This window comes from Microtus oregoni, unplaced genomic scaffold, assembly GCF_018167655.1.
Source record: "Microtus oregoni isolate MIOR12 unplaced genomic scaffold, Mior012 000086F_ref0000336, whole genome shotgun sequence".
Lineage (NCBI taxonomy): Eukaryota > Metazoa > Chordata > Mammalia > Rodentia > Cricetidae > Microtus > Microtus oregoni.
The window spans coordinates 2,984,433-3,012,276 of NW_024544552.1; the positions used below are offsets into that span (position 1 = coordinate 2,984,433).

General features: G+C 50.6%; 1 protein-coding gene across 1 annotated transcript; it reads left to right on the plus strand.

Moving 5' to 3' along the window:
- Nucleotides 1–263: 263 nt before the first annotated feature.
- On the plus strand, nt 264–27,844 carry Vangl2 (VANGL planar cell polarity protein 2). The gene is made up of 9 exons (XM_041643400.1): nt 264–593; nt 4,755–4,872; nt 13,478–13,739; nt 13,878–13,998; nt 16,809–17,416; nt 18,179–18,315; nt 18,800–18,935; nt 23,069–23,300; nt 24,166–27,844. The coding sequence occupies exons 3-9, from the start codon at nt 13,669–13,671 to the stop codon at nt 24,424–24,426; spliced, it is 1,566 nt and encodes a 521-aa protein (XP_041499334.1). The 5' UTR covers nt 264–593; nt 4,755–4,872; nt 13,478–13,668; the 3' UTR covers nt 24,427–27,844.

The window sequence follows — 27,844 nt, forward strand, 5'->3', positions numbered from 1 at the left end:
CCAAGAGGGGCTTCGGGCTGGACCAAAGCCAAGAATCGAGGCAGCATCAAGCCCACCTTCCTGGCCAGGTTCGCAAACCCGGAGCGGATTCCCAGGATCCCGAGGGCGCAGGGCATGGCCAGGCGCAGAGCTGGGGGTGCCACGACTTGGGGAAGAGCCGGGCCGCAGACAATGGACGCAGCGGCGGGAGGGGCGGCGGCTGCGGGAACAGCCGGGAGGCGGCACCTGGGAGCAGGCTCCCCGCCCCCTGCCCCCCTCCGGTCCCCTCCCCCTCTGTCCCCTCCCCCTCCGCCGCCGGCTGGAGATCTGATTCCTGATCCCCGATTGCTTGGTCCTCCTCGGTCCCGCCATGGGAGCCTGAGCGCCCTGCAGTTCCCCCGGCCCCCTGCCCCCGGGGCCTCGAGGGGGAAAGAGGCGAGTGGTCTGGGACGGAGCCGGGGTGAACGACCTCAGGAGCCCCCCTCAACAACCCCCATCGGCTGCGCTGCCGGTCCTGGAGCGCGGAGTTCGGAGCGACCCGGTGCGCTGCGGATACAAAGGCACGGAGCGGAGCGGGGCGTGCGCCCAGTCCAGCCGACTGTTCGCAGCAGCGGGTGAGTGGCGGGCCGCGGGGGCGCGGGCAAAGTTTGCAAAAAAAGAAAGAAAGAAAGCAGCAGAAAAAAAAGGAGATCATGCAAAGGATCAGGGAGCGCCCGGCCCTGGAGAAAGCGGGGTGGCTTCTGGGGGAAGGGGGGCTTGAGGCAACCCCCTTCCGGTCTGTTCTCTACTGCCCAGCGGAGTACCCCCAACTTTGGGGAGGGGAAAGGGTGCGTGGGGAAGGGGCGGAGCCCAGGCCTTAAGAGCCGGGGACTTTCCTGGGCTGGGGGCCCGGGTCGGTCGCTTGAACGATCCCCAGGGAGTCCATTGAAGCTGGGGATTGGGAAGCGTGTGTTGGAGGTGGTGGGAGAGGCCATGGAAGGATCGGAAGCTGGAGGTATTGGAAGCTAAAGGTATGTAGGGCTGCGTATACACCTTTAAAGTGTCGGGAGGGAAGGGGCAGGTTCATGAACTCTATGTACATGGTGTAGAGTAGATCCCTGAGAGATGGCCCTGGACAGCAGTGTGTGTGTGTGTGTGTGTGTGTGTGTGTGTGTGTGTGTGTGTGTGTGAGAGAGAGAGAGAGAGAGAGAGAGAGAGAGCGCGCCAAGGATGGGACTTGCAGCGATACCGGGGAATGTGTGTCGGGGTGGGTTGTGGGAAACGACATCATCTCTCCCTCGTCCTATTTACTCATCGAAGGTCTTGGACACTGCGTTAGTGAGTTTTAAAGGGTTGGTTGGGGGATCAGTATGCATGATTCTTTGTTTTTGTGTGTGTGTGTGCACGCCTTGACGTGCTGCGTGTTCCTGCAGGTGGGCCCTGGGTTGTAGATGGTTCTCTGTCTCTCTCTTTCTCTCTTTCTCTCTCTCTCTCTCTCTCTCTCTCTCTCTCTCTTTCTGTGTGTGTGTGTGAGAGAGAGCTGGCCACATATCTGTTGTGTGTTTGGTATGTATTTGTGTGTATACTCTAGGGAAGGGGTGTGTATCTGTGTATGTGTTGAGAGAGGGGCTTATAGGAAAGAGGTGGGTGGGTATTAGAGAAGATGGGTTTATAAGAGCAGAATGGGTGGTATATGTGGATAGTTGTGTGTGCACCGGTGTAGTGGGAATGTGTGTGTGTGTGTGTGTATGTGTGAATCTGTGCTCTCGTGAGTAACCTGTATTGATGGGTAGATGTCAATGTGTGTACCTGCCTTTGCTAGGGTGTGTATTTTTGAGTATGTATTGGGGGTACCTCTTGTCTCTGCAGGCAGATTTTCCTGGCCGAAAGCCCACAGGGAAGGCTGTGCAGGATTTGAATGGCTCTGCCTAGATTCCAGGGTAGTGTCTTGAGGATCTGAGACCCTCATGGGGATCGTGCATTTGGGGGGTAGTGAGCTTTATGAGGTGGTGCGTATTTGGGAAGGTAGACTTTTCTGGAAGATGGTGTGTATTGTGAGGGAGTGGGGGAATAGGCTCAGGAGAGGTGGAGGGGCTCTGTAGTCCTAAAGGAATTTTGGGGTTCAATGAGTCAAGGACACAAATAAGATGTAGCGACCTTCCCCACTGTTCTAGGCTGGGCTCTAGTGTTCTTTGAGGCCACATGCATGGCTTCTCTGCCCCAGTTCCTTCTCTGAGACCACAGCTCTCTTGGAAAGCTGTCTTGAAGGTGACTACTTCAGAGCCCTCCAACTCTGCCCTACCTTTAGGATCCGGAGACGTGTGTGTGTGTGTGTGTGTGTGTGTGTGTGTGTGTGTGCATTGGCGCTGAGCGTGCCAGGGGCCAGATTGTACACATTGTGGGAAAGGTCTGCCTTCATCATTATGAGAATGGGTGGGAAGTCAGAGACCATGAGGGGAACATCTCTTCTCTGAGGAGTAGCAGCGGCTACCTCCTTTCTTTCTCTCTTTGCTCTTGTTCATTCTCCTTTGGGGTGAAAGGAAGACCGGGGTGGTCATCTCCTCTGGGACCCAAGTCTTGTTCCCAGCTGCACGTTCTCAACCATTTCCCACTTGCTGCCAGAGGTTAGTTAGGCGGGGACACCGGTTTTAAGACAGGGGCCCATTAGAGTCCCTGGGTAATTGCAACTGGAATGTTGGTCTCTAATGGGCATGTGCAGTTGGAATGTTCCATCTTTAGCCCTCAGAGCTCCCTACCCTTCATAAAGCCTTTGGAAAGAGTGGAGAGGTTTAGAAAATGTTGGACTAGGAAGAGGAGCAGGCTAGGAAAGGATTAGATGTCCCCTTCCCCACCCCACTGCTCCATTCCTTCAAATCAGACACCAATCAGATGGTTTTCCCCAAACCTGCAAAGTGCTTGTGTCTAAGACAAGTGCCTGACTTTTTGGCATGCCTTATTTGCTCAGTTTATGCTCACCATCGGTAGGAGTTGCCCTCCAAGCAGGAGGAACTGTGGTTAGACAATAGGAAGTGCCATTTCAGAAAGTACTTCCAGACTGGAAACCAGTGGCCACATTGGCCCCTCCTTCTCTATTGTCTTGGTCCTGCTTTCTACTTTCTCTAATTCCTACAGGGCTGCCTTCTTTTCTCTTCTATGTTCCCTCACCTTCTTGTAGGACTTGAGGAGAGAGATCCCCCTTTCCCTGGCCCTTCGTTCCTTCTGAGCTTTAGGGTCTCTGGTTTTCTCTTTTACTGGCTCCCACACTGTGAGACAAAAGGAAGAGTCAGACAGTTTCACTTAGTCTAAGAACCATGTGACCGGATGCATGTAATTAAGTTCCAGTCCTTAGCTGCCTAGGTGTTCTAAGACACCATCCTCCAAGGCCGCTCTGAACCCATCCACAAGGAATTCCAAGTCCCCCTCCTGGTACTGTGACCTCTCTCCTGTTGACAATTTGCTCTTAACTTCTAGCTTTTCCTAATTCTGTGACCTCAGACAAAACAGAGAAGTTTTGTAAAGCCTCACCTGTTACATGGCTTGATGATAAGCCCCACCTCTTAGGTTCATGAGGACCAAGTGAAATAACCTGGGAAGAGTATGTTCCTCAGTGCCAGGCACAGGGGAAATGACTTAGCACGTCCTGGCTGGCGGGGCTTGAATTTTAATCCATGGCTGTAGTAAGCAATGGAGGTCCGGGCAGTGGGGCAGGGGAGTGAGCTAACTTGCTTTGTGCTCTCCTCTGGCAGATCACAGTCCACTTTCTGCTAGGTGTTGTGAGAAGCACGGGGGATGGAAGGGTGAAGAAGACACTGTTCACAGGGGAAGCATGCTTGAACACGTCAATCCCCGTAAGCCCCTGAGTGCCGGATGGAGGTGTATTCTGGAGGCCCTTGCAGCATAGAGTTTGGTTCTGAGGTGCAGTATTGGGCAAGGTTCCTGAAGGAGATGTGTTGGCCGCTGGAGTTTTAGAAGTTAACATGAAATGAACATTAAAGAGAGTGGAGTTTTGTGTACACACACGCAATACTCTGCAGCCATTTCTGTCGAGTTGTGAGACATTTTTGCTAGTCCTGAAGGAACTGCATGCACACTAAGTTCCCAATGCCCTCTTGTTCAGTTCTTGGCCACCCCTAATCTGCATTCTGTTTCTGTGGAGTTACCTGCTCTGGCTATTTCCTCCAAATTTCATCATTTATGTCTGGATTCCTCCACTCAACATGTTTGAAAGGCTTAGTCATGTGGCAGCATGTATGTACATCGCTCCTTTTTATGGCTTAGTAATATTCTACTACACACATATTTCTTAGAAGACCCCATTTATCTCTCACTATCCTCTCTCTATCATCTATCTATCTATCTATCTATCTATCTATCTATCTATCTATCTATCAATCATCTATCTATCTATGTGCAAAGTCTTGCTTTTTATCTTTGCTGACCTGGAACTCGTAGAGATCTGCTTGCCTCTCTGGCTCAGTCCTGTGCCATCACGCCTGGCCCTTAGCAGTTTTTCAAGAAAAGAAAGATGGAGAGACCTGAGGAGGGCTTGCTGGTAGAGGCTGAGCACGAGCAGGAAGGACTGGGGGGGGGTTGGTCCTGCTGGATCTTGAAGTACGAAGTGAGGATTTGGTCTCAGTTTCCCTAGCTATAAAACAAAATTAATGATCCCCTTTCTTTCCTGTCTGTGGTGTTTGTTGGTAGAAGTGGCTGCATCAGGGAGAGAGACTGGGATGATAGTCTGTTTCTTCTCAGATCTTTTTTTTTTTAACCTACTGTTTCCTCCTCTCTCCTCGAAGCTCCCACCTGTGCCCTGTGCGCTTCTACTCTCATCCCTGTGCGAATTCGTCTTCCTGCTTTGCCTCCAATCAATTTCCTCTCTCTCTGAGTTGACCTGAAGCCTCTCGCCCTCTACAGGTGGGTAGTCCTGTGCTGCGTGTGATATTGATAGCAGAGATGTGATGACAGCCATTTGTCACTTTCTCAACGGTGACCTGGACAGAACTTTTCATCTCTTTTATTCCCCCTTCTGCGTGGTGCAGAGTGGGAGGCAGAGGCTTCTGTGGTGGGGCCCTTTGGAAATGAGCTGTTGCATTGCCAGTCTGATGCCCCTGGCAAGGTTGGTAATTACAGACAAGACAGCTGGGGATGGGCTTGGGAGAAATAAGCTTGGAATCAGCAGCACTGGGGCTATCCTGGTAATCAGGGTGGGGCCCTGAGAGGGGCGAGTAGGTAGTAGCTGGGGGGTTGGGGTGGGGCAGGAGCCTTGGGGTCTCCTTCCTCTTCCCATTGATGAGTAGCTAGGGTGAGAGACTGGAGAAGAGTGGCAAGACATTGGATCCCAGGCCTGACCTCACTGAAGAAGAGGGAGGAGCAGAAGAGAGAAGCTGGGGACCCAAGAGCTCCCAAGGAAATGGATCACTGTAGGATTAGTTCTGGCTGAGGCCCATGTTGGGGAGGAACCACCTCTGCATCCTCCTTATTCTGAGTGGAATCTATTTTTTATAATGAGGTTAGAGGAAAAGAAGTCGAAGGATTGACTATCCGGTACCTAAAAGAGCTGGGAAACAAACCTTTCACTGAGCATCAATTTTTAATCTATCATCTATAGGTCTAGCTACCTTTTGTTTTTTTGAAACAGGGTCTCACTCACTGTGTGGCCCTGACTGGCCTGAAACTTTCTTTGTAGATCACATTGGCCTCAAACTCACATAGGTCTGCCTGCCTTTGCCTCTGAAGTGCCTGGATCACAAAAACATGTGACTGTCATACCTGGCCTGATGGAGCATCTTGTATATTACAGCTTCTTTGACTTACTAGATACATTATATGGAAAACTATTGTCCCCATTTTACAGCCAGGAAAATAAGCTTAGAGAAGGCAAGGAAGTCTTTAAGATGGTGTAGCCCCTAAAGGCTAGGTTTGATCTCTGTAATTTCTGTGCTCTTTGGTCTTCCCTATCCCAAAGTGCTCTTGTCATGTCTGCGCTGTCATCCCAATTTTATCTGATTGCTCCTTCTTGGCTTTAATCTTGAACGTGACTAATTCCTCTTCCGCCTTGGAAAGTTAACTCGAGTCCATATAGCCTGATGAGTAGAGACACCTTCTAAGGATGAGAACCAGATGGGGCCTTATTGGAGAAAGCCAGGCTTTTCCTGGGGGTGGGCACCTCATTGTCTAAGCCATGGCAGGACTCCTGTTGGAGCTGAAGCTCTTCCCTTCTGTGTGGAGCAGGCGCTCAGCCAAGAGAATAAGCTTCGCTACCGTAGCTCATGGAGTCTTGTGTGGAGGGGGATCTTGCCATTCTCGTCATAGGATTTTCTCACAGTCGTTACTGTAGTCCCTCAAGTTCTGCTCTCACTGGCGCCTGGCTCCCTCGGCCTGGACGGAAGACAAGAGGGGGTTTGTGAATGGGGGCTCTAGCTTTTTAGGATAAGCGGAGGAGGTCAGGCAGAAACAGGTGCTGAGCCTGACGCGTGATGTGGTAACTCAGAAAACAGCCAAGTGTGAACAGAAACACATATTTTGTCACCTGCTCTACTCCAGGAATGGAAGTGGCAGATATAAGGATGGGGGAGTTGATCATCTTCAGAAAGAGCGAGAATCTGAATCTCGGGTGAGGGAGGTGGGTGTTGTCAGGAGGGCGGAGGCTGGTTGGAACTCAGGCCTTTTGGCCTGCTCAGTGTTCCTCGATATGAGTGTCCCTGGGCTGAGGTGGATGGAGGAGGTTTTATGGAGAACCCCAGGCCTACCCGCCCCCCAATACACACACTGTGTCTCACACCTTGAGGCTCACTCTACTGCTTCCCCATACAATCCGGCCTTCACCCACAGTGTCCCATATGTCTCTTCCCCCACTCTCCTTCCCCACTTCTCAGTGCTTTTGGTCGACATTGCCAGCCTGAGGTTGGCTGACTTCCCCTTCCTAAATAACTCTTCCTGCCTTGAGGCAGGGGCTGAGTGAACAGGCGTCGAGGTCCCTTGGGGTCAGGGACAGTTGAGGCCTCCTTAGGATAGCTTCAAGATGACATTTAGTATGACCGTGTATGGGGGAAGTGGGCCTGTGGGTCAGCACAGCTCATCTCCTTCCTCTTGTCCTTCCGTTTTTCCTCCTTAGTCTGTCCACACTTCACCTGGCATGTGGGGAGGGGCCTCTTTTGCCACAACCTGGGAGGCAGCAGCTCAAAGCCCAGTGGGTGGTGAAAATTAAATAGGGCATCCTGGCAATTCAGTCCCGGTTGCCTCCGTACAAGTTCTGTGTCCTCTCTCTCTCCCTATAGCCTCAACCTGGGAAAGATGCCAAAGGGAATGTTCACCCCTCAACATCCTGCTCGAGATTGACCAGGGATGAGTCTAGGAGAAACTAGAGAATGGGATGCTATGGGCTGTGCATGTGTTTGTATGAGTGCATGCGTATGTGTGTGTGTGTGTGTGTGTGTGTGCTGGATTGGGGGTAGGGACTCTGAGAGCCGGGTGGGGGTAGGGGTGCCAGAGAGAGCAGAACAGGTCTCTACAGAACCTGCCTAGCCAGGGTGGGTGGAGCTGGGTGGGGCAGGCAGGAACCATTCCAGGTTTCAGAAGGGGAACTAGAATGTATGCACGAGTGTATGTGTGTCGGTGTTTCGTGTCTGGGTTTGGAGGGTATCCTCCACGCTGGTCTGATTTACATCGAGGGAAATTACAGAAGGTGGAAAGGGGCGTGGCTCTGCTTTCTAGCACCTTCCTTCCTAGTTAGTATCTGGTACCCTGGCAGGAGCCCATCTGTGGGCTCTTCCCTGCTCCTCTGCCCCTCCCTTGTGAGGGGAAGGCTCCTGCCCCCTCCCTGGGGCTGTGAGGATGATGAGCTCATGTCTGGCCCTCCTAGGAGAGTGCTTGGTTAGCAGTACGGGGGTGGGGCACCTGGTGCCAGCTCCTGGGCACCTGGTCTTGTAGCCTTCCCACTGGGCCCCCTGAGATCCAGCTGCCTTCTTGGCCTCTTGGGTCACTAGAGTCACTGGGTCTATTCTGACTACTTAAAAGAGTGAGTTGGGAGCCCATTTTTAGGCTGAGGGTGGTCCTCGCCCATTCTGTGCCTTGGTTCTTTTTGTGATGGGAAGGACCTGGCATGAGCCTCTTGGAATGGGAGGCTTGCCCATGTCCAAGGCCGGATGCGGAGGAATGAAGGTGTGCTGATGTTCTTTGGAGCCATGGCTGGTTACGTAGGGATTCTTTGCTATTGGGTTTAGGCCTGCCTGACCTCTGATCATTTTCACTGGTGAGAAGGCTCAAGGCAGAAGTCAGCAAATCTTCCCCTTCCCTCAGATTCTTCTAGTGTTGTCTGTTGAAAGGGCAAGAGGGAGGCTCGCAGAAGAATCTGATTGCTCTTCAAGAGAAATTTTCCCAGCAATAAGAGGCCAGAATGGGCTGTCATGGAAGCAGTGAGCACTGGCCAGCCATTTCCTTCCCTTCACTGGGCCTTACTGTAAAACTTGGTTGGTTTTAAGGCTCCGAGTTACCATTCAGCTAATGCTTGCAGTAGTTGAAAGAATTGGGTGGGTTAATTCACTGTCTCCTGGTGTAGGAGAGACAAGGAGAGAGAGTAGAGATCTGAGTTAGGTGTCTGTATTTTCACCCACATCAAAAGCCTTGAGTCTCTACTGACAGGGCCACCTGTTTGGATGCATCTCAGACATCCAAGGGATAGTGTGGTAAAGACCAAAGGAACCTCTAAACCTTCTCTCTGCCTCTTGATGATGAGCTTTATGACTAGGGGCTCCGCTTCCGGCCAGATAGCTAATCAGTAAACCCCCACTCCCAAAGTAGGCACTCAGCACTTGTGAGAGCTACCTAGGAGTCCCTCACCTCTCTACGGGCTGTGGTTCAGAAGTGGGGCCAGGCCAGATACAGGACGACCGTGACTCTTGTGTAGGAATCAGAAGGCTGTAATGGGCAAGCTCCCACAGATGGATGCCTCTGCAGGAGACCTCCTGGTCCCTGGCTGGGAAGGGGGAATGTGCTCTCCTAGAGACAAACTCCTGTCTAAGCAGCACTTTTAGCTTCTCGTCCTACTTTCTTCTCCTCAGGAACAGGTACCTCCGCCCTGCAGGCCTGCTACTTCCAACCCTGTCATACGGTATAGTGAAGAACGCCGCTTCTGAGGTGTGCACTGGGCATCTGTCCCTTCCCTACCTTTCTCTGGCTGAGTCACCCAGGCTCTCAGATTCTTCCCAGATGTGTCCTCGTTGTGTTTTGCCTCATGTCCCCATGCTGGGTCTAAAGGCCGGGGCTACTGCAGTGGCAGAAGGAGGTGGTGACCATAGGCTCCCATGCCTGGTTGTTGTCCTGAGCACCTGCCACATGTGGGGTGCCTGTGTGTGTGTGTGTGTGTGCACGTGTGTGCACACGCAGAACACTCGACTGACACTCAGCTGTTCCTGCGAGTGGCGAATGAGGAAGGCTCATTTTGTCCTGGTCTGTATTTACCCGGCACCCATATCTACCCACGTACCATGTACCCCAGGGCCCTCTTGCCAAGTTTTCCGTTTATTTTTTTTTTTCTAGAGGCCTCCAATTGTTTCTTGAAGAAACCCGATCCCAAGCTTAGACAAAAGCTGGGACTGCCAGAGGAGAAACCCCATTCTCTCCCCCTCTGTCTCATTCTCCCACCTCTATAACCTTTCTCGCTTTGGATGCTGGGTATGGGTTCCAGGACCTGGCTGCCATCACCTAGGCAACAGGGGGCTTTGGTTGCTATGGTGATCAATGTGGGAGAAGCTGGGCAGCCGGGACAAAAGCCCCCACATTCCCCTCAGCCCTCCCCCCCCAATTCCCTTGGGGTGATACTGAGACACATTCCATTAATTTTATTTCTGAAAGGCCTTTGGAGGGGAGAAGGGTCTCCTTTTTGTGTGGGGCTCTCTTTGCTCTCTCCCTCTCCTCTTTGGCCTCCTTTTAACCCCAGATAATCCATGGCTGGTTTGAGTAGGGGACGAGGTGCCTGTGTTTGTGTCTTGAGGAGTGGGGGGGAGGGTGAGTTGAAAAACAGTGGGGCATATTCCCTTTTTACAGCCTCCCACCCTCTGCCCCTCAGCTGGGTGCAGCTCTCTGCCCTGTGCCAAGTCCAGACTTCTCTTCTGTCTTTTCATTGCTCTGACATTTCTACTTGTTGATCTCATCCACTGATCCCCTCCCCCACCTTGTTTCCTGGGAACACTGCCCACCCGGGAGACCCTCCAAACCTGATCCTTGAGACTGATTAAGTGGAGGGGGGGTGTGGATCTTCTGCCCATCTTTTTGCCTACCTTTCATCCCTTCCCAATGCTGCGATTAGCTAGCTCCCTTGGGTACCCAAAGGGACAGCAGGCAAAGGCTTCAGAATTGGTCCTTTGTGGACCCTGTGTTTGGTAGTTGAGGGAGGAGCACGTTTTATTGCATTTTGGGGAGCCCTCTGTATTCCAGGGCTGCGGGGTTTGTCTTTTGCTAGTGAGGAAGGGAGTGGATCCAGGCTAAGTAACTCAGAACAAAGACTTGGGAGATGGCTGGCACCCTGTCTGGCTTGACATTTATCTGTAGGGGAAACAGCGGCTTCACCTCACATCTGGGTGTGTTTGCAGTAGTGGGTCTGGTTGGGATGTGTGTGTGCGCGCGCGAGTTCTTTATTTAGTTGTACAATTTATTTATACCACCGCCTTCCCTAGTTTCAGAGGAAGTGGTTGGGGACTGGAGTTTGAGAGCTTATTAATTGCTTAACTATTAGTAGCTGTACAGCGTATGAAAGCACTCCTTTCATCCCCGTGTTCCTTGCTGCTACCCCATGAAGGAGGTATCATCACCTCATTTTACCCAAGGGCCCACCGGGCCACTAGCACAAAAGGGTTAGTAACTTGCCCACAGCTAAGACAGCTCAGCAATGGGAGAGGGAGCCTTTAAAGCCAGGTCTTTGTGTAAATCCAGGCTCTTTCTGCTGTTGGCTCTGGCAGACAGAGTGCAGGTATTTGGGGATGGGGATGGCGAAGGAGAGGGCTCTAGTGTCTGTCTGGATCTAATCCATGGCATTTCTTTGTCCTTTTATTTCACCCCCCCTTCCCTCAGTCTGCTGGTTTCAGAGCCTCCTGGCAAAGTTCAGTGTTTAAGAGGAGAACTAGAAAGAATAGGTGGGAACCACATCAAAAAGTGGTGTGGCCGCGACTGTCTGAGCCACATGGAGGAGTAAACCAGTAGAGTGGGTCCCCAGGGGAGGGGCGGAGAAATCCAACATGTGATTTGCAGACAGAGGGATGAGCATCGGACGGGCCCTGTTTATGGTTCTGTTTAGAGAGGTTCAGGTTCGGGTTGAATTATATTTGTCCCAAAGTATGTCTCAATCGCATAGTGCTTTGATGTGGGGTATTGATATCACTGGCTCATGGATCGCTTCCACGTGACTCTGTGAGGCGGAGAAATGAATAGATTTCACACTGAAGCTTATCTCCCTGCAGTGGCAGTTTCCCTGACAGTCAGACAAGCGTGTTCGTTGACTAGGTGGGTATCGGTTACTTGCCCTGTACCCACCGGAGGAGAGATGTCTGCGAATGTGTATGACTTAATCTGCGCCTTCACTTGTTGGTGATTTAAAGGTAACTCCACAAAGCAAGTCTGTTTCAGTGCGTAAAACGGTGGGCTTCTCAGTGGTGGTTGGACCTGGTTGTGTTTACTCCTCCCTGGAAGTCCACTTGTCTTATTGGTCGCCCGAGATTACATTCTACTGACCTCTGGACTCTCCTTTTAAACCTCTGTGCTGGACACCCTCCCTTCCATTTCTTGCATCTAATTATGAAGTTTTCTTCTGAGCTCAGTGCAGTGTCTCTGCCTGTGGCCCCTACATCCAGCTCAGACTCCAGTTCCTTGGATGCCAAACTGTCCAGTTCCTCATAGGCATGACCTTCAATGCGTGGGGCATAGTCCTTACAGCCCTTCTGTTCGCACATAATGCTTCAGAAACACTGTTCCCCCAACCATGTCTTCTAATAATCTGCCTTACCAGAGTCTCAGCACTTTCTCCTTTGCTCAGGCTAGGTTTATTTATTTATTTATTTTAATTTTGGTTGTGTTTTACTTACTTATTTTATGTTCTTGATTAGGTGTTTTTGTTGCTCCTCACCCCCTCAGCCAGCCTTTCACCAGGTCTGGCTGGTTCTGGGAGTCCGTTTCTTTCCTCCTTCTTGGTTCTGGTGGCCAAGTCTTCCTGCTGTGGACCCTCCTCACTGATCTCTCCATTTCTGCTGCTTCTTCTTTCCAACCCAAATCTGTACAGCAAAATAGTCTTCTGATAACCTTGGAATAAAACCCGACCTCTTCACTTGCCGCCCGCTGCTTCTGTCTTCCTCTCTTGCCCTCAGCTGTGTTGGTGGTTGTGCCTTAAATTCACAAGCGCTTTCTTGACTTGACCTTCCCTGGTGTGCTGTCACTTCTTCCCCTCCTGGAACTTTTTCTTCCTTTCTTCGGCTTCCATTTAAGTGTTGTTTTCCAATGTTTCCAGACACTCGGTTTAAAGCATCTCCGTGGGGCTGGAAATGTAGCTAGCTCAGTGGTAGAATGCCTGCTTAGAACACAGGGTTTGGTACTTGACACCTTTGCCTGTTGTCGGCTAAGCTCCACCACACTGACATGACTGCTTGTATTTATTGGCTTAGTTGCTTAGCGTACGTCTTCCCCCAAACTATAAACTCAGAGTCAGTTACACCACAGTACCCAGGGCATAGCAAAGTATATAGTTCAAAGTAGGTGTGTTAGAGAGGTTTTCTCAATCACTGAGTGAAGATGGGAAGTTCTCAGGGCAGGGTGATGGCTTAAGTTAGTGTTGGCAGCATCAGTGGAGAAGATGGCCCTAGCTGCTAGAGGAGCTGGGGCTTTTGTGAGAGCTGGGGCTGGGCTCTGAAGGATGGGTGGTGCTTAGAGATTCGGGGAGGAGATACCATCCTCTGCTGCAGAGTTGTGCAGTGTAGATAAGGGAGGCTGCCCACCAGCCCAAAGTGGAGATAGATTTGGATCTTGCTTGTCCAGAGATTTCAGGTGTTTGGAAGATGCTTCTGTTTGTTTTCTGCTGTCAGGCTACATCCTCCATCCACCCATCAATGAGAGAGAGAGAGAGAGAGAGAGAGAGAGAGAGAGAGAGAGAGAGAGAGGGGGTTATGTTTGTGAGTTTGTACATACGTCCATGTGTCTCTAAGTCTCTGTCTTCCTGGCTGAGAGTAGGAGAGTACTGCTTTGATTCTTCCCAATGGGGCATCCAAGCTGGATTATTCGGGGTGTTCTTGCCCTGGGAGCCTGTGCCAGTATTTCCCCCAGCCCTGAATACTGGGCACACTGTGGGTGAAGGATCTTTCTAGCTGGCGGAGCAGGAGGAGCTGAGCCCATTGAACAGAACAGGAACCAAAAATGAGGTAGTCTCAGGTAGTGTCTGGGCTTACCTGAGCTTCTGGTGACATTTGGGCATGGTTTTCTTTTCTGTCTTCACCCATGGGGGAACCCAGGCTACCCCTAAGCAACTGCTTTATCTCCTCAGTTGTCGCCGCTTGAATTTCTCTGAGATAAGCCCACTCGTCCAGCAAAATAGAGTCCCTCAGGGTGACAGTTGACTTCCTAAAGGTGCCTCTTGGCCTGAAGAAGCCTGTGCTAAAGGAGGTGGCTGTGGGGCCCCCCAAGAGGCCCCAGCCCGCGACCCTGGAGCGCTACAAGGCACGGCGTTCAGACGCCATGGACACCGAGTCCCAGTACTCGGGCTACTCTTACAAGTCGGGCCATTCCCGCAGCTCCAGAAAGCACAGGTGTGTCCGGCTGAATGGTGGGGAGGGCCCGGCTGGTAGAGAGGTGGTGGTGGGTGGGCAGGGTAGGGGTCTCCTGAAAGGACCTTTAAGACTCCCCTCTTGACCTTTTGTTTCTGTCTCTCCGACTTCCTGCTGCAGGGACCGCCGGGACCGACACCGCTCTAAGAGCCGGGATGGGAGCCGTGGAGATAAATCAGTGACGATCCAGGCTCCGGGAGAGCCCCTGCTGGACAATGAGTCCACGAGAGGAGATGAGCGGGTGAGCATTAGGAGTGCAATGGTGTAGAGCTAACATTTTCGGATCCCTTGAGGGAGTTCGAGGCTCCACTAGGCAAGGGAAGGGCCGAGATAAATATCTGGTCTCCTAGGACAGTTGCAGGTTCCAGAAGGGTATCTTTTCGTTTGTTTTTCAAGACAAGGTCTCTTTTTGTAGCCCAGGCTAGACTTGGACTCATTATGAAGCCCAGACTCGTCTTAGGTTTTCTTTTGTTTTGTTGTTATGGTTGTGAGATAGGGCCTCACAGTGTAGCCCAGGCTAGCGTCAAACTCAAAGAGATCCGCCTGCCTCTGCCCTAGTGCTGGGATTAAAGGTGTGCGCCACTATCCCTGGTCCCCAGACTGGTTTAAAAATGGTACCCTCGTGTCTCTGACTCCCAGATGTCGGGGTTACAGCTGTGCGCTACTATTCCCTTCCTTAGTTTAAGGTTCCAAGGTGGGGCCCTGTTGGAATTCAGGGAATTTTAGTGGAAAACTACCCCTTCTCAAGCGGTGGAGGGGGTTTAGCTGAGTAAGAAGTGGGCCGCTCCTCTGAGGCTCCGGTTAGTCTGGCAGGCTGGTGCAGGTTGGAGTAGGAGGGCAGCCATCTTGGTGGGAAGACCACAGGTTTCCCTTGAGTCTCAGGATTGCGCCCCCTGCTGTCAGCATGTGGAAATAGCATCACCTAGGTCCTAGGGAAAGAGGAGAGCCTGAGCAGTTAAGGAAGGTACCTTGGAAAAGAATTCTCCGGGACAGAGGGAACTGCTGTTTCTGTTCTAACTTCTGGCTCATTGCACTCCCTGGGTCGAGAGGACAGTCCTGGAATTGAGGAGCAACAGGGTTTGCAGTGACAGAGATTGCTTAAATCTTCTTATTCCTGCACTTCCTTCTTGGGAGTATCTTAAGGCAATTGAGACTCTTAGCTTTTTTTTCCTCAAAAAGCGGGGGGGGGGGGGGGGCGGGCGCGGAGGGCAGACCTGTCTGACATTGGAAGCTCATTTCTTTCCGTGATACCAAACTTCATAGATTTTTAAAGTGATCTTGATCACTCCTGTTAGGGTGGGGTTCCCTAGGCCTTGATCCTTGAGAGGGTAGACAGTGTATCTGGGGTCACCGGGTGAGGGTGTGGTTCCACCCCCACAGCCGACAGTGGCCAGCGCTTCTACTTTCTACATTCAGTTTGGGTTCTTCCCCCCTCCTTGGGAGAGGACATTCCTCAGCCCTCTAGTCACTGGCTCTTCTAGGCCACCCCGCTTCACTGCACTGTGTGACTCGGTCCTGTGGCCTTCATCCCCTGGGCTTCAGGGTATGACTCCATATGCCCAGGCTGTCCAGGAAGTGAATTGTGGGTACTGGAAGTCCTGGTGTCCTGGGACTTCTTTGGAGGATGGTCTCTAACCACTGCAGAGAAGCAGATGTGGGCAGATCACACTCTGGAGAGCACCTGAGGCACCCAGCCTGTCCACTGCTTACCTCCACAGACCCAAACCATGATTGTTCAGATGGCTACCCCATGTAGCCTGAGGTCTCCCATGGTGACCCTGAATCTGCAGTGTGTTTCCCATATCCTATTTAGATCACTCGCCAGCCGTCTTGTCTCTCTTTATCCCTTGTGGGAACACCGCAGTAGCTGCTCGTGGTTGAAGAATAGATGGCTTTTTCAAAAGATGAGGTCTCCCGTAGCTCAGGCTGGCCTTGAACTTACTAATATAATTGATGATGGCTTTGACCCGCTGATATTTCTTCCTCCACCTCCCCAAGTGATAGGATTACAGGCATGTAAAAGCCCCTGGCTTTTTTTTCTACCCTCTTTGAGACTGTCTTGATCTGTGGCTCAGGCTAATCTTGAGCTGACACGATCCTCCAGCTTCAACCTCCTGTGCGCTGGGATCATAGTCATGCATTACCTCACTTGACCGGGATAGATGCCTGTTGCTTAGCCTGGCATTGCCACATGGCCTGCACAAGTGGCTTTTGACTTGCCTTTCCCAGGCACTTCCAAGCCCCTGATTTTGGATCCTCAGCCCTCTGAATCTCTGCCCTGAACGTCTGTCTCTGGCTTCTATTGAAATTGTGGACTTCTGAAAGAGCTGTAGGAAACTTAGGAGAACCCTGAGTTGAAACAGTTGTTCCTGGGCATCTTGTTGAAGTGCAGACTGTGGCTTGGTAAATGTGGGGTGGGCCTGTGGTTCTGCGTTTCTCACGTGCTCCCAGGTGACTGCCACACTGCTGGTCCACAGGGTGTTCTGACTAGCAGCCCCTGGGGATCATTTAGTTCAGAGTTCCCAATCTTGGCTGAACATTATAATCATCTCGGGACTGTTTTAAAAAAAGGTTGACAAGCAGATCTCACTTTGCATAATTGTTATGTTTTCCAAGCTCCCCAGGGTGATTCTAATGTGTGCAGCTGGGGTTGGGAACCACTAATTCAGAAGAGCTTTTGCATGTCACCCGCTGCTGGGGGGTCAGCTCGGGTCCTATCACTCTCTGGAAACTGCCTGTTTTGCCTGGCAAGCCTGCCCCTGGGTCATTGTTACTGTCCCAAGATGTTCCCTTGGCAGTTGTCCTGTGCTCTGTTTTCTGAGGGTCACCGCTGCATATGTGGCGTTTCCCTCCCCAGTCTCTGTGCAGCTCCCTGAGGATTTGGGTTTTATATTGCAATTCCTGCAGCAACAAGATGGGCGCATGGTGGAGCTCAGCATCCTCCAATGACGGTGTATTTGTTGATTCCCCTTCTTTCTGCTGTCTCCTTTCTCCTGTGCACCCCTGTCTTCTCTGCTTATCTTTTCTCCTTCGTCCTCTTCCCGACTGTAGGATGACAACTGGGGAGAGACAACAACGGTGGTCACAGGCACCTCCGAGCACAGTATCTCCCATGATGACCTCACGCGCATCGCCAAGGACATGGAGGACAGTGTGCCGCTGGACTGTTCACGCCACTTGGGCGTGGCAGCAGGGGCCACTCTGGCGCTCCTCTCTTTCCTCACCCCGCTGGCTTTCCTGCTTCTGCCTCCACTACTGTGGCGGGAGGAGCTGGAGCCGTGTGGGACAGCGTGTGAGGGCCTCTTCATCTCCGTGGCCTTCAAGCTGCTCATCTTGCTCTTGGGCAGCTGGGCTCTGTTCTTCCGCCGGCCCAAGGCCTCGTTGCCCCGAGTCTTCGTGTTACGCGCCCTGCTCATGGTGCTCGTCTTCCTGCTTGTTATCTCCTACTGGCTCTTCTACGGCGTGCGCATCTTGGATGCGCGGGAGCGCAGCTACCAGGGCGTGGTTCAGTTTGCTGTTTCGCTGGTGGACGCCCTACTCTTCGTGCACTACCTGGCTGTAGTTCTGCTGGAGTTGCGCCAACTCCAGCCCCAGTTCACGCTTAAGGTCGTGCGGTCGACGGACGGGGCCAGCCGCTTCTACAATGTCGGCCATCTCAGGTACGGGTGCGTGGCAGTAGGTGGGACAATGCATAGGACAAAGATGAGACCTGAAAGGGCTTGAAGGGAGGGGGAGGGTGTGGTGGTGGGAACAGTAAGCGATGGATGTGAGGGGCTGGATGGAAGGGAGCGTGCACACAGTAAGAGAGAGATCAGCGATATTTTCAACCTGATGGCAAAGTCATATGGAGACTCGTGGGCAAGATGCCTGTGGGAGTTGTGAACTGTGAGGGATAGGCAGTTCAAAATCAGGAGTCTTAGGGGAGGATGGACCAAAGGAGAGAGAGATATGGGATACCAGCAGAAGGTTTCTAACCTTTTCTTGGAGGCACAGCTTCCTGAAAGTAGTCAGCGAGATGAACTGGTCAGAGGATGGGCTGCCTGAGGGAGGGATAGAAAGTAACCTCTTACCAGGCTTATGGGCAGGATGTCTCCCTCCCTCCCCCTGGTTGTGTGGAGCATCAGTGACACCTCCCAGGTCCTGTCAGTAACCTTGGGAGAATGTTGGAGGGGGATGAGGAGACCTCTGACTGGGGCCCTTTTTACCCCTGGGCTTCAGCATGGTAGGAAATGACTAGGAGACCCAGTCTTGGGAAAGGGTAGGGGCCTGGTAAGTAGACCCCAGGCTTGAGCCAGGCTTCCTGGAAGCAGCTTGTCCCTGTCATGTGTCCTCTCCAGCCCTGCCGACCTGCCCTGATGTTCCCTTCCCCTGTGCCCCTTGTCTGTCCCTTCTCCCTCCCCCTCCTGCCGTCTCCCCAACAGCATCCAGCGAGTGGCTGTGTGGATCCTGGAGAAGTATTACCATGACTTCCCTGTCTACAACCCCGCCCTCCTCAACCTGCCCAAGTCCGTCCTGGCCAAGAAAGTGTCTGGCTTCAAGGTGTATTCTCTCGGAGAGGGTGAGCGGCCCTGCTCCTCCGCCCCTCCCGGCCTCTTCCTAAACAGGACTCCAAGCTACTTCCCTTGCCTTTTCCTTTCTCTGGCCTGTGTCCCAGCCCCCTCTGTTCTGTCATTTCCCTTGACTTCAGGTAGCTGGTCTTAGCTGCTGATCCTTTTTATGCTACGGTGTGTCCCCTGGTTTAGCGCCTGTGTCTTCTCATACCCCTGGTCTCTACCCTTCGGCCCTGAGCTGCAAAGTCTCCTGCCTCGGGAGGCATATATGCAGGACTTCTGCCCTTCCAATGCCTTCCTGGTTGCTTTCCTGCAGCTTCTCCCAGAGGTAGCCAGGAGGGCTGGGACTGGGAGGCATTGCTGGGTGTGTGGGGTGGGGAACGAATCCTTTGGATGTGTCAGGCTTTTTCCCAGAGCTCCAGCAAAGTGTGGAGGCTACACTCTTTGTTCCTTTGTTTTTTTGACCATCTCCTCCATCCTGCTCCTGTGCAGAAAACAGCACCAATAACTCCACTGGCCAGTCAAGGGCTGTGATTGCGGCAGCGGCGCGGAGGCGGGACAACAGCCACAACGAGTACTACTACGAGGAAGCCGAGCACGAGCGCAGAGTGCGGAAGCGCAGGGCCAGGTGGGTACTGGCTGTGAGTTCAGGGCTGGCGAGTACCCGAAGGAGGGAAGAGCCAGGAGGATGGGGAGGGCGAGCCTCTGGGATGGACTGGGGAGAGGGAGCATAAGAGGCCCCTAGACCTGCTGGAGGTCGAGCAGTGATGATACAGGTTTGCGTAGTCATTTTCTAGTGCTTCCGTGACTGATTGCCACAGACTCAGCAGCTGTAAAACAGCACGTTTATTATTGCTCTGTTCCGTGGGTCAGGTTCGGGTTTGCTGGACCATCTGCTTTGACCTTGAAGGATAAATCTGTGTGGCTCTCATGTGAGCCCGGGCTTCTCTCCCAAGTTCCCTGGCTTTTGATGGGATCACTTTCATGTCATGAAACTCCCCACAGGTTCCAGCTTTTTCTAACAGGAGACTGCTCTTTCTGACTTTTGCTGCCTACAGGGAAAAGTGGTTTTCAGGCCTCAACGGATTATTTATTTGTTTGTTTGTCTGTTCATTATTTATTTATTTGTGTGTGTGTGTGTGTGTGTGTGTGTGTGTGTGTGTATTTGTGCATGCGTGTGGAGGCCAGAGGACAGTCTGGGCTATTGTTCCTCAGGTGTCATCCACTTTGTGTTTTGAGATGGTCTCTTCCTTGCTTTGGAGCTCACCAAGTAGGCTAGACCAAGCTGGCTGGCTGCCAGATGCCAGGGATCTGCTGTTCTTTGTTTCCCTGATGTTGAGGTTCAAAGTATAGGACATCGACTTTGAGTGTTTTGTTTGTTTATTTTGTTGAGACAGGGCCTTGCTATGTAGCCCTGGCTGTCCGGAAGCTCACTGTGTAGCTCAGGCTGGCCCCAAACTCACAGAGATCTGATGATATCTTGCTCTCAAGAGCTGGGATTAAAGACGTGTTCCGCCACGCCTGACCTCATTGGTAAATTCTTAAATGCTGTCTTCACGTCTCCCTTTGTCATAAGAACTTAAATCATGTCTGAAGACTTTTTCTCAGTGCCTGCTGCTACCAGGTTCCACCTGAAGCTTCTAGGATTTCACTGGAGAAGAGAGGAGCAGAAATATAGGACTAGAACATTCACCCTGCCCTCCGCCCACTTCCCATTTCTAGGTTTCAAGGCAGAGAGATGGCCCAATCTTGGTCTTAATGTAGCTTGGTGTCCCCTGGAGAGCAAAGACCACCAGCTCTAATTCTGTGACATTGCCTGTTGTCTTGGAAATGGTGCTTGTTGGAAAGAAACTAGTGAAGGCCCTTTTGCCATTTCCCCTGATTAGGGTCTTGGATATCACGGCTTGCCTGTCCCTCTTGGCACACGGGTTTATTTCTTCTCCCTGTTACCTTTCTTGTAGCTGGTAGGAAACTCTGGTTCACCTGAAACAAAAATATCTTTTCTAAAGAAACTTTACCAAGAAACGTAGGGAGGCATAAGGATGTACAGAAAGGAGACCTGCAGACAAAGGCATGTACTAGCCTAGAGTTCCATCCTGAGCTTATGGAAGGTCCCCAGGTGTCTGGATTCTGGCATCCAGGCCTCACATCCTTTCTTGTCCTATCACTTCTGGCCATTCCTACTTTCAGGTCAAGGGTTTTGTTTCAGTTTTTAGACTTAGTGGGTACGATGCTCCTCGCTGTCCTTGGCTCTTACCACCTGGGGTCATAGTTCCTTCACAGTCTTTCCTCATCTACTTGAGCCTGGTTTGAGGTCCTTAGAATCTGTTTATGTTTTTGTAGAAATGATATGTTGGCCTGTGCAGCTCGGTGCTATTAGTGTTGACTGACTTTTTTGTTTGTGTTTTTGAGATAAAATCATCTTTGTAGCCTTGACTGGCCTGGAACTCATTATGCAGACAGACTGACCTCAAACTCATCCAGGCCCTCTGCTAAACTGACTTTTCTCTTCTTCCTCTGTAATGTGTTTTGAGATTCACCTATGTGTTCTCTGTGTCCCCCTCGTTGCATGTTATTGCTGCACTGTGGTTCATAGAATGCCCCTTGCTGTCTGAGGTTACTGTTTTGCCCGGTTCGCACAGTCGTTAAGTCCCAAAGAAATCACACAGAGGTCTACATTAATCATAAACTGATTGGTCCATTAGCTCAGGCTTCTTATTAACTCTTATAACTTACATTAGCCCATTATTCTTATCTGTGTTAGCTACATGGCTCAGTACCTTTTTCAGCAGCGTAATCACATCTTGCTTCTTCTATGTCTGGACAGGACTGCAGAGGGAGCTTCCCTCTTCCCAGAATTCTCCTGTTCCCATTGACCCGCCTCTACTTCCTGTCTGGTTGTTCTGCCTATACTTCCTGCCTGGCTACTGGCCAATCAGCGTTTATTTAAAACATAATTGACAGAATATAGACAGTTGTCGCGCACCAGCCCCTGACTTGCTGTCCAGTGTTAGGATTATAGTTTTCTTCCATTTTGATGAAGAAGCATCTTTTTAATGTTTCATTTATTTTTAAAAATTAAAAACAATATTTTAGGGGCTGGATTGATGACTCAGTGATCAAGAGCACTGACTGCTGTTCCAGAGGATCCAGGTTCAGTTCCCAGCACCCACATGGCAGCTCACTGCTGTCTGTAACTCCAGTTCCAGTTCTGGGGATTGAACTCAGATCATCAGACTTGCCAGCAAGAGCCTTTACTCCTGGCTCTGAAAATGACATTTCTATTCAGCCACAGTAGGACAGGGCATGCTGACACCTGATTGGGGGGTGGGGGAGAACGAGACAATGGACACACAAAAAGATTATTTTATGTGTATTAGTGTTTTGCCTGCATGTATGAATACTATGTGTGTGCCTGCTGCCCAGGGAAGTACAAAAAGACATGGGATCCCTTGGACCTGGAGTTACATGCAGCTGTGACCTGTCATGTGAGTGCTAGGAACTGAACCTGGGTCCTATGCAAGAACAATAGGTGTGCTTAACCACCGAGCTGTCCTCTCTAGCCCCTTATTAGTGTTCAGTTTGTGTCTCTACTTGCCTAGTGTCCTTCAGGTTTCATATGAATCCTTTACTTCCTTGGTCTGATTTTATTTGAATGTACTTAGTTTTTTGAGATAGAGTCTCACTAAGTAGACCAGCCTGGTTTGGAACCTGTGATTCTTCTGCCTCCGCTTACCAAGTACTGGGATTATAGGAATATGTCATCTTTCCTGGCTCCCTTGCCAGTAATTAAATAATTACATTTATTTATTTATATGTCTATGTGGCCATGCACACTTCAGAGTTTATATGGAGCTTGGAGGACAATTTTTGCATGTGGGTTTTGTTCCTCCACCATGTAAGTCCAGGGATGGAACTCGGGTGTCAGACTTGGTGGCAAGTCCCTCTCCTGGCTGAGCTCTCTTACCAGCCTCCTCTTTTATTCATTATTTTAAAGGTTTTACCATTTCCTTCCTGATTTGTAGTGAATTCTTTGTGTATTTTAGATAGCAGTTCTTTGTTGACTTTAGGCTACTGTAGATGTCCCGTGTTGTGTCTGTATTGTGTCCCCCTACCCCCACTCTGGTCCCAGTCAAGTGTCAGCACTGCTTGTCCTACTGTGGCTGAATAGAAATAGCATTTCCAGGGCCAGGTGTAAAGGCTCTTGCTGCCAAGCCTGATGATCTGAGTTCAATCTCCAGAATCCATATGTTAGAAAGAGAAGGGATTTCTCAAACCTCCACAGAAGACATATGCATGCCTACACACACACATAAATAACTTTAATAGTAATAATAAGTGATGATAACGATAAATAAATAAATAATAATAATGATAATGAGCCATTTCCCTTTACTCATATCTATTAATGTTTTTACATAGTATAGTGTGGTGTGGTATGGAGACTTGGGGTACTGTGGGATACTTGGCCTTTTCAGTAACATAGTTCCTAGGTGTCTTTCTGGATTTAATGTCAGGCCTGTTCACTTTAAGTCCCTTGTCTGAGTCCACTGAGTTCTACAACTGTTTCTTGTTGCCTGTGAGAAAAACACCTCCCCCCCCCCCCCATCTCTTAATCTCCAGGCGCTTGGCTCCAAATGGGCTTCTATGACTTCAGGGAGAGCAGGGAGGCCTGACCTCGCTCTGACTTCAGCAGTCAGAGCCAATGGGTGGAGGGTGGGACCGCAGTGGGCATCTGCTTCAGCTACTGCCTGTCCCCAGGCTTGTGGTGGCTGTGGAGGAGGCCTTCACTCATATTAAGCGGCTGCAGGAAGAGGAGCAGAAGAACCCCAGGGAGGTGATGGATCCCCGGGAAGCAGCCCAAGCCATCTTTGCGTCCATGGCCCGTGCTATGCAGAAGTATCTCCGGACCACCAAGCAGCAGCCTTACCATACCATGGAGAGCATCCTACAGCACTTGGAGTTCTGCATCACTCACGACATGACACCCAAGGTAGGCCTGCCACCTCGAGCCCTTCCCCTGGGTCCAGCTTCCGGTTCCCTTTGTTCATGGCTGCTCTTCCTTCCCTCTTCTTCCCTCTCTTTGTCTCTTCCTCACTTCTTTTCTGTAATCTCTTTTCTTGTCCCCACTCCACCTAGCCTGTCTGTGTGGAGTGGAGGAGGCAAGGGTAGGCTTTTGAAACATTTGGGGTGATGTCAGAGGCCTGTTGCTCCTCTTCATAAGGCTCTGGAATTTCTACATTCCAAGTCTCACCTTTACCCTCCTGACCCTTTGCCCTCCAAGTAAGCTTTCTGCCTGTGCTTACTTTTAGCCATTGCTTGCCTCAACCCAGTTGCCAGCTTCCTAGAATGGCTTTCTCAGAGCCTTCTTTGGTGAGTGGGTGCTAAAGAGGCTGGGGATGTAGCTCAGTGCTAGAGCAGGCCCAAGTTCTTGACTTCAGTTACTAGCACAACACACAGGCACGCACGCACGCACACACACACTCTGTTGCATGTATACCTTTGCTTGGCCCTCTTCTGTCTGCGTGCAGACCTACATGGCTCTAATCATATAAGCTGTATGGAAGGGGAGGAAGAAAGAAGGAAGAATGAGGGTCGAGTTGCCCGGGACGCAACCTGGTGCAGGGAACAGAGTGAGTTCTGGTCCTGACTGGAGCACTCTCACCTCTGCATGCCATCCTCCTCATCTGAATATTAAGCTTCTCGCAGGCTTTCTTCTGCGCACACATTTGAAGATACTTGTTCATGTGTATGGAATGAGCTCAGAACATCATGGCTGCCTTTGAAAGCTGTGTGGCAGAGGATGAAGGATTGGCGGGTGGGAGAGATGCCCAGGCAGTGTCTTTTCCCCTCCTCAGGCCTTCCTGGAGCGATATCTGGCAGCTGGACCCACCATCCAGTACCACAAAGAACGGTGGCTGGCCAAACAGTGGACATTGGTGAGCGAGGAGCCGGTGACCAATGGGCTTAAGGACGGCATCGTTTTCCTCTTGAAACGCCAGGACTTCAGCCTGGTGGTGAGCACCAAGAAGGTGCCATTCTTCAAACTCTCTGAGGAATTTGTGGATCCCAAGTCCCACAAGTTTGTCATGCGGCTGCAGTCGGAGACCTCTGTGTGACTCTATAGCAGTAGCAGGGCAGGGGATATGTGGGGGGCTCCTGCAGAGTGGGTGTGGCTTGGGGCTTCGGCCCTGCCACATTTCTGCTGCCCTACTTCCTCTTGCTCTTGTTTTTGTTTTTTTTTTTTACTTGAATTAACTTATCCTGTATCTGGTCTCCACGCCTCTTCCTCAGTTTTCCCATGTAAATCTGGAGAGACCACCTTGCTTTAACAATATTTGGGAACCACCCTGCCTCCCCCACAAGTTTGTATCACTCCAGGCTCTGCAGGAAACAGTGCCTCTTACCCTGTTCTTTCCCAAAGTGTCCCCCTGGATGGAAGTCCCTTCTCAAAGGGCGCAGGACCTTCTTGATCTTGATTGTACCTTAACCCTGAGCTTCCACTTAACAAACCTAAGTTCTTAGAGCCCTGCTCTCCAGTGGTCCCTAATAGGATTTCTCTGGGGTGGGGGTGGGGGACAGAGCTTTGACCCCAGAGAGCCATGGTGCCAAACTCTTGCGGGACAGCAGCTAACCCTATTCCCTGTGCCCACTCATAGCCACGAGTCCCTGGGCAGGGATGGACCTGTGACAAGTCCGAGTTAGGATTCTCCCTGCGTGTTAACTTGCTTCCTGCTGTTACAGCTGTACTTTCCTGGTCCACACACAGACAGAACAAGTGGGAAGTCCCACTCAGGAGTCTTCTATGCTATTTCTGACTTGTGGGATCACATGATCATAGGCAAATTGAGGTGAAAACCTCCTTGACCACTTTACTAGGGCTGTGGGGGAGGTTCGGTATTTCTTTTTTGGGCAACTTCTAAGGGGAAGGGCGGGACAATCCCCTCAAGTTGGAGAGACGCTTGTCACTGGCTCCTATCCCTCTGAACCACTGACCCTTATCCCTCTGAGCAGTTCGTTTCTACCCTTACCCGTGAAGGATGCGTGTTGACTTCTGTAGGGACTTTATGATATGCAGACCCTGACCAACCCTAAGATGTGGTCTAAGACCATGGCCTAAGACATTTTTCTTTTCTGCACCAGCTACCCCAGTCCTGCTGACTTCCAACTCTAGAGACCTGTGGCCTCATCTCTTCTTAGGGGAAGGCCCAGCAGCTCCTTCTCATCCCCTGCCTTAAGTCCGGTTCTTTGCCTCAGGGGTCTCTTTTCCATGGCCTTCCAGGGTCCCATCCTCTTCTCTCCCTGCCTCGCTTTCTAGGCTCTGTATTGGGGTGAGGGACCAGGATTCCTGCCTTTTGTAGGTCTTAGCTCCTCACCCCATTTTAACTAACACAGCCTTTGCACCACATCTGAATCTCAGTAATTGAAAGCTCCTTTTGAGCAGGATTCATTAACCCTCTAGTGGATATTTTCAGAGCAAATTTAAGCCCTTAAATCAGACACCTTTAAATTATCTTTTATCACAAGAAAGTAGAAACAGGAAATGTCTACATCCATCCTTCCAGGAATCCGTGTGGGGGATGGTTCTGATGGCTGGGACGGAGCAGTGCCCCTGGGTCACGTCTCTTAAACAACTCCCAAAGCCCCTGCATAGGCCTTTCACTTCCCTGGAAATTTTGCTGGTGTTTGCCGTCCACTGAGATGAGGTACCCATTGATCTCTATGTGAGGCTGTGGGATCCATAGCCAACCACCCCTTACTGTTCCCACAGGAATGGGCTTTTGGAGCTGACTTAGGCAGGGCCTCAAGGTTAGCCTAGGGCTCTGGTAGAGGTTCCTGGATAGACTCCAGGGAAATAAATCTGTACTTGAGTCATGGGAAGGTTTCTTTTCTTTTCTTTTCTTTCTTTCTTTCTTTCTTTCTTTCTTTCTTTCTTTCTTTCTTTCTTTCAAAGCAGGTTTCAGAGGAGTACTTTTGGGTCACATAAATACCTCACTATCCTGGAAAGCAGGGCCTGGATGGTGATTGGGGATCACTGCCTTTTTGGGCAAGAATGGGGTGTGGTGTTGGTTTAAGCAGTGGGTGGGGGTGGGCAGAAGGAAAATATTTGGGATCTTAGTTGATGCCCTAGGTTAGGGGCGCAGGGGCATTTATTTTAAGAACCTGCCATGTTTTTTAATCACTGTGATATTTTCATTCCTTTTCCCTAAAATGAAAAAGAAAAAAGTCTCTCCGACTCTCTGTCAAAGCACTAAGGGCTGTGACTAAGAATGGTATAGCGTTTTGGTCCTTTGTGTCAGAACTGTGGTATCTTTGTCTACTTTGGTTATTATGTTTTTTAAAATGTCAGGATGAATTGTCAAGAGTATAGCTCTGTGTGTGTGTGTGTGTATGTGTGTGTGTGTGTATGTGTGTGAGAGAGAGAGAGAGAGAGAGAGGGAGAGAGAGAGAGGTGTGTGTGTGTATCTGTGTCTTTTGCTTCTCCAGAATAGGAAGTTGTCTTCATGCTGTGAACTGCTCTGTGTGGGCGGCTGACTCAGTCCCTCTGAGCAGTTCCCCCACCAATCTTGTCCCACCACTCACTCGGTTTCTATTCTTCCACTGGAGGAATGTGCCTACCCAGCCCAGCGCTATCACCGCAGGGGATGCTGTGCTGGCCTACTTCAGTGCCCTCGCTTCTCCATCTGTGTGGCGTCCTAGCTCATCCCCCTGCACACCTCGGCCTTTGTTTTCATGACCTTGGAGTGCTTACCTCTCTTTCCTCCATGCCAGGACACCGTGCCTAAGTCCTTCACCTACCTCACCACTCTGTCGCTATCCCCATCGGTCCCTTCCTGGTTTCTCCTAAATAAGTGTCTTTGTTCGCTCTGTTTTTATTTTATGTCCTCCCAGTTCTTTCCATCTCTTCCCTTCTGCTTTTGGTCCCAGCCAGCCACAGCATTCCCACTGTAAACTTAATAAAGACAAAGAGGCAGGATCCTGGAAGGTCCTCACTCCAAATGTCTGGTTTCCAGGGTTTGTGCTTGCCCTGTTGGTTGGGCCTCGCTCTGCCTTGTCCGTTCCTGGTGTCTGTCAGTCTCTTTTTGCCCCCTCTGTTCTCCTCGTGGGACAACATCTACTGATGGATTCTGTTCTGATGTGTGATTGTTGTAATTTGTTCTTCTGTGTGCAAAAGGAAGGGCCTACTTGAATCTCTTCCAAGTGAGAATGTAATTTAGAATTTTCCATTGTTGGATCTAGATTTTTTTATTCCTTTTCTTCCCCCCCTTTTCTTTTTTCTTTCTTTCTTTCTCTCTCTTTTTCTTTCTTTCCTTTTTTCTTTTCTTTTTCCTTCTTTTTTTTTGGTTACAGAGCTGAGATCTTGTGCATGCGTGTAGAAAATTGTAAAATGTAAATTTTTTTTAATATATAAAAAGCTTGTTTTTACAGTTTGCAGTGGATTAAACATTATGGCAATTTTAGGGATTTTTTTTCCTTAAACATAGGAACTAAAACTGTACAAATTTTTTTTATATATAAAAATAAAGACATTTGACT

Coding starts and splice junctions, on each gene's coding strand:
- Vangl2 (XM_041643400.1), top strand. CDS start 13,669: ATGGACACCGAGTCCCAGTACTCGGGCTACTCTTACAAGTCGGGCCAT. Junction 13,999..16,808: donor CCACGAGAGGAGATGAGCGG/GTGAGCATTAGG, acceptor TCCCGACTGTAG/GATGACAACTGGGGAGAGAC. Junction 17,417..18,178: donor TACAATGTCGGCCATCTCAG/GTACGGGTGCGT, acceptor TCTCCCCAACAG/CATCCAGCGAGTGGCTGTGT.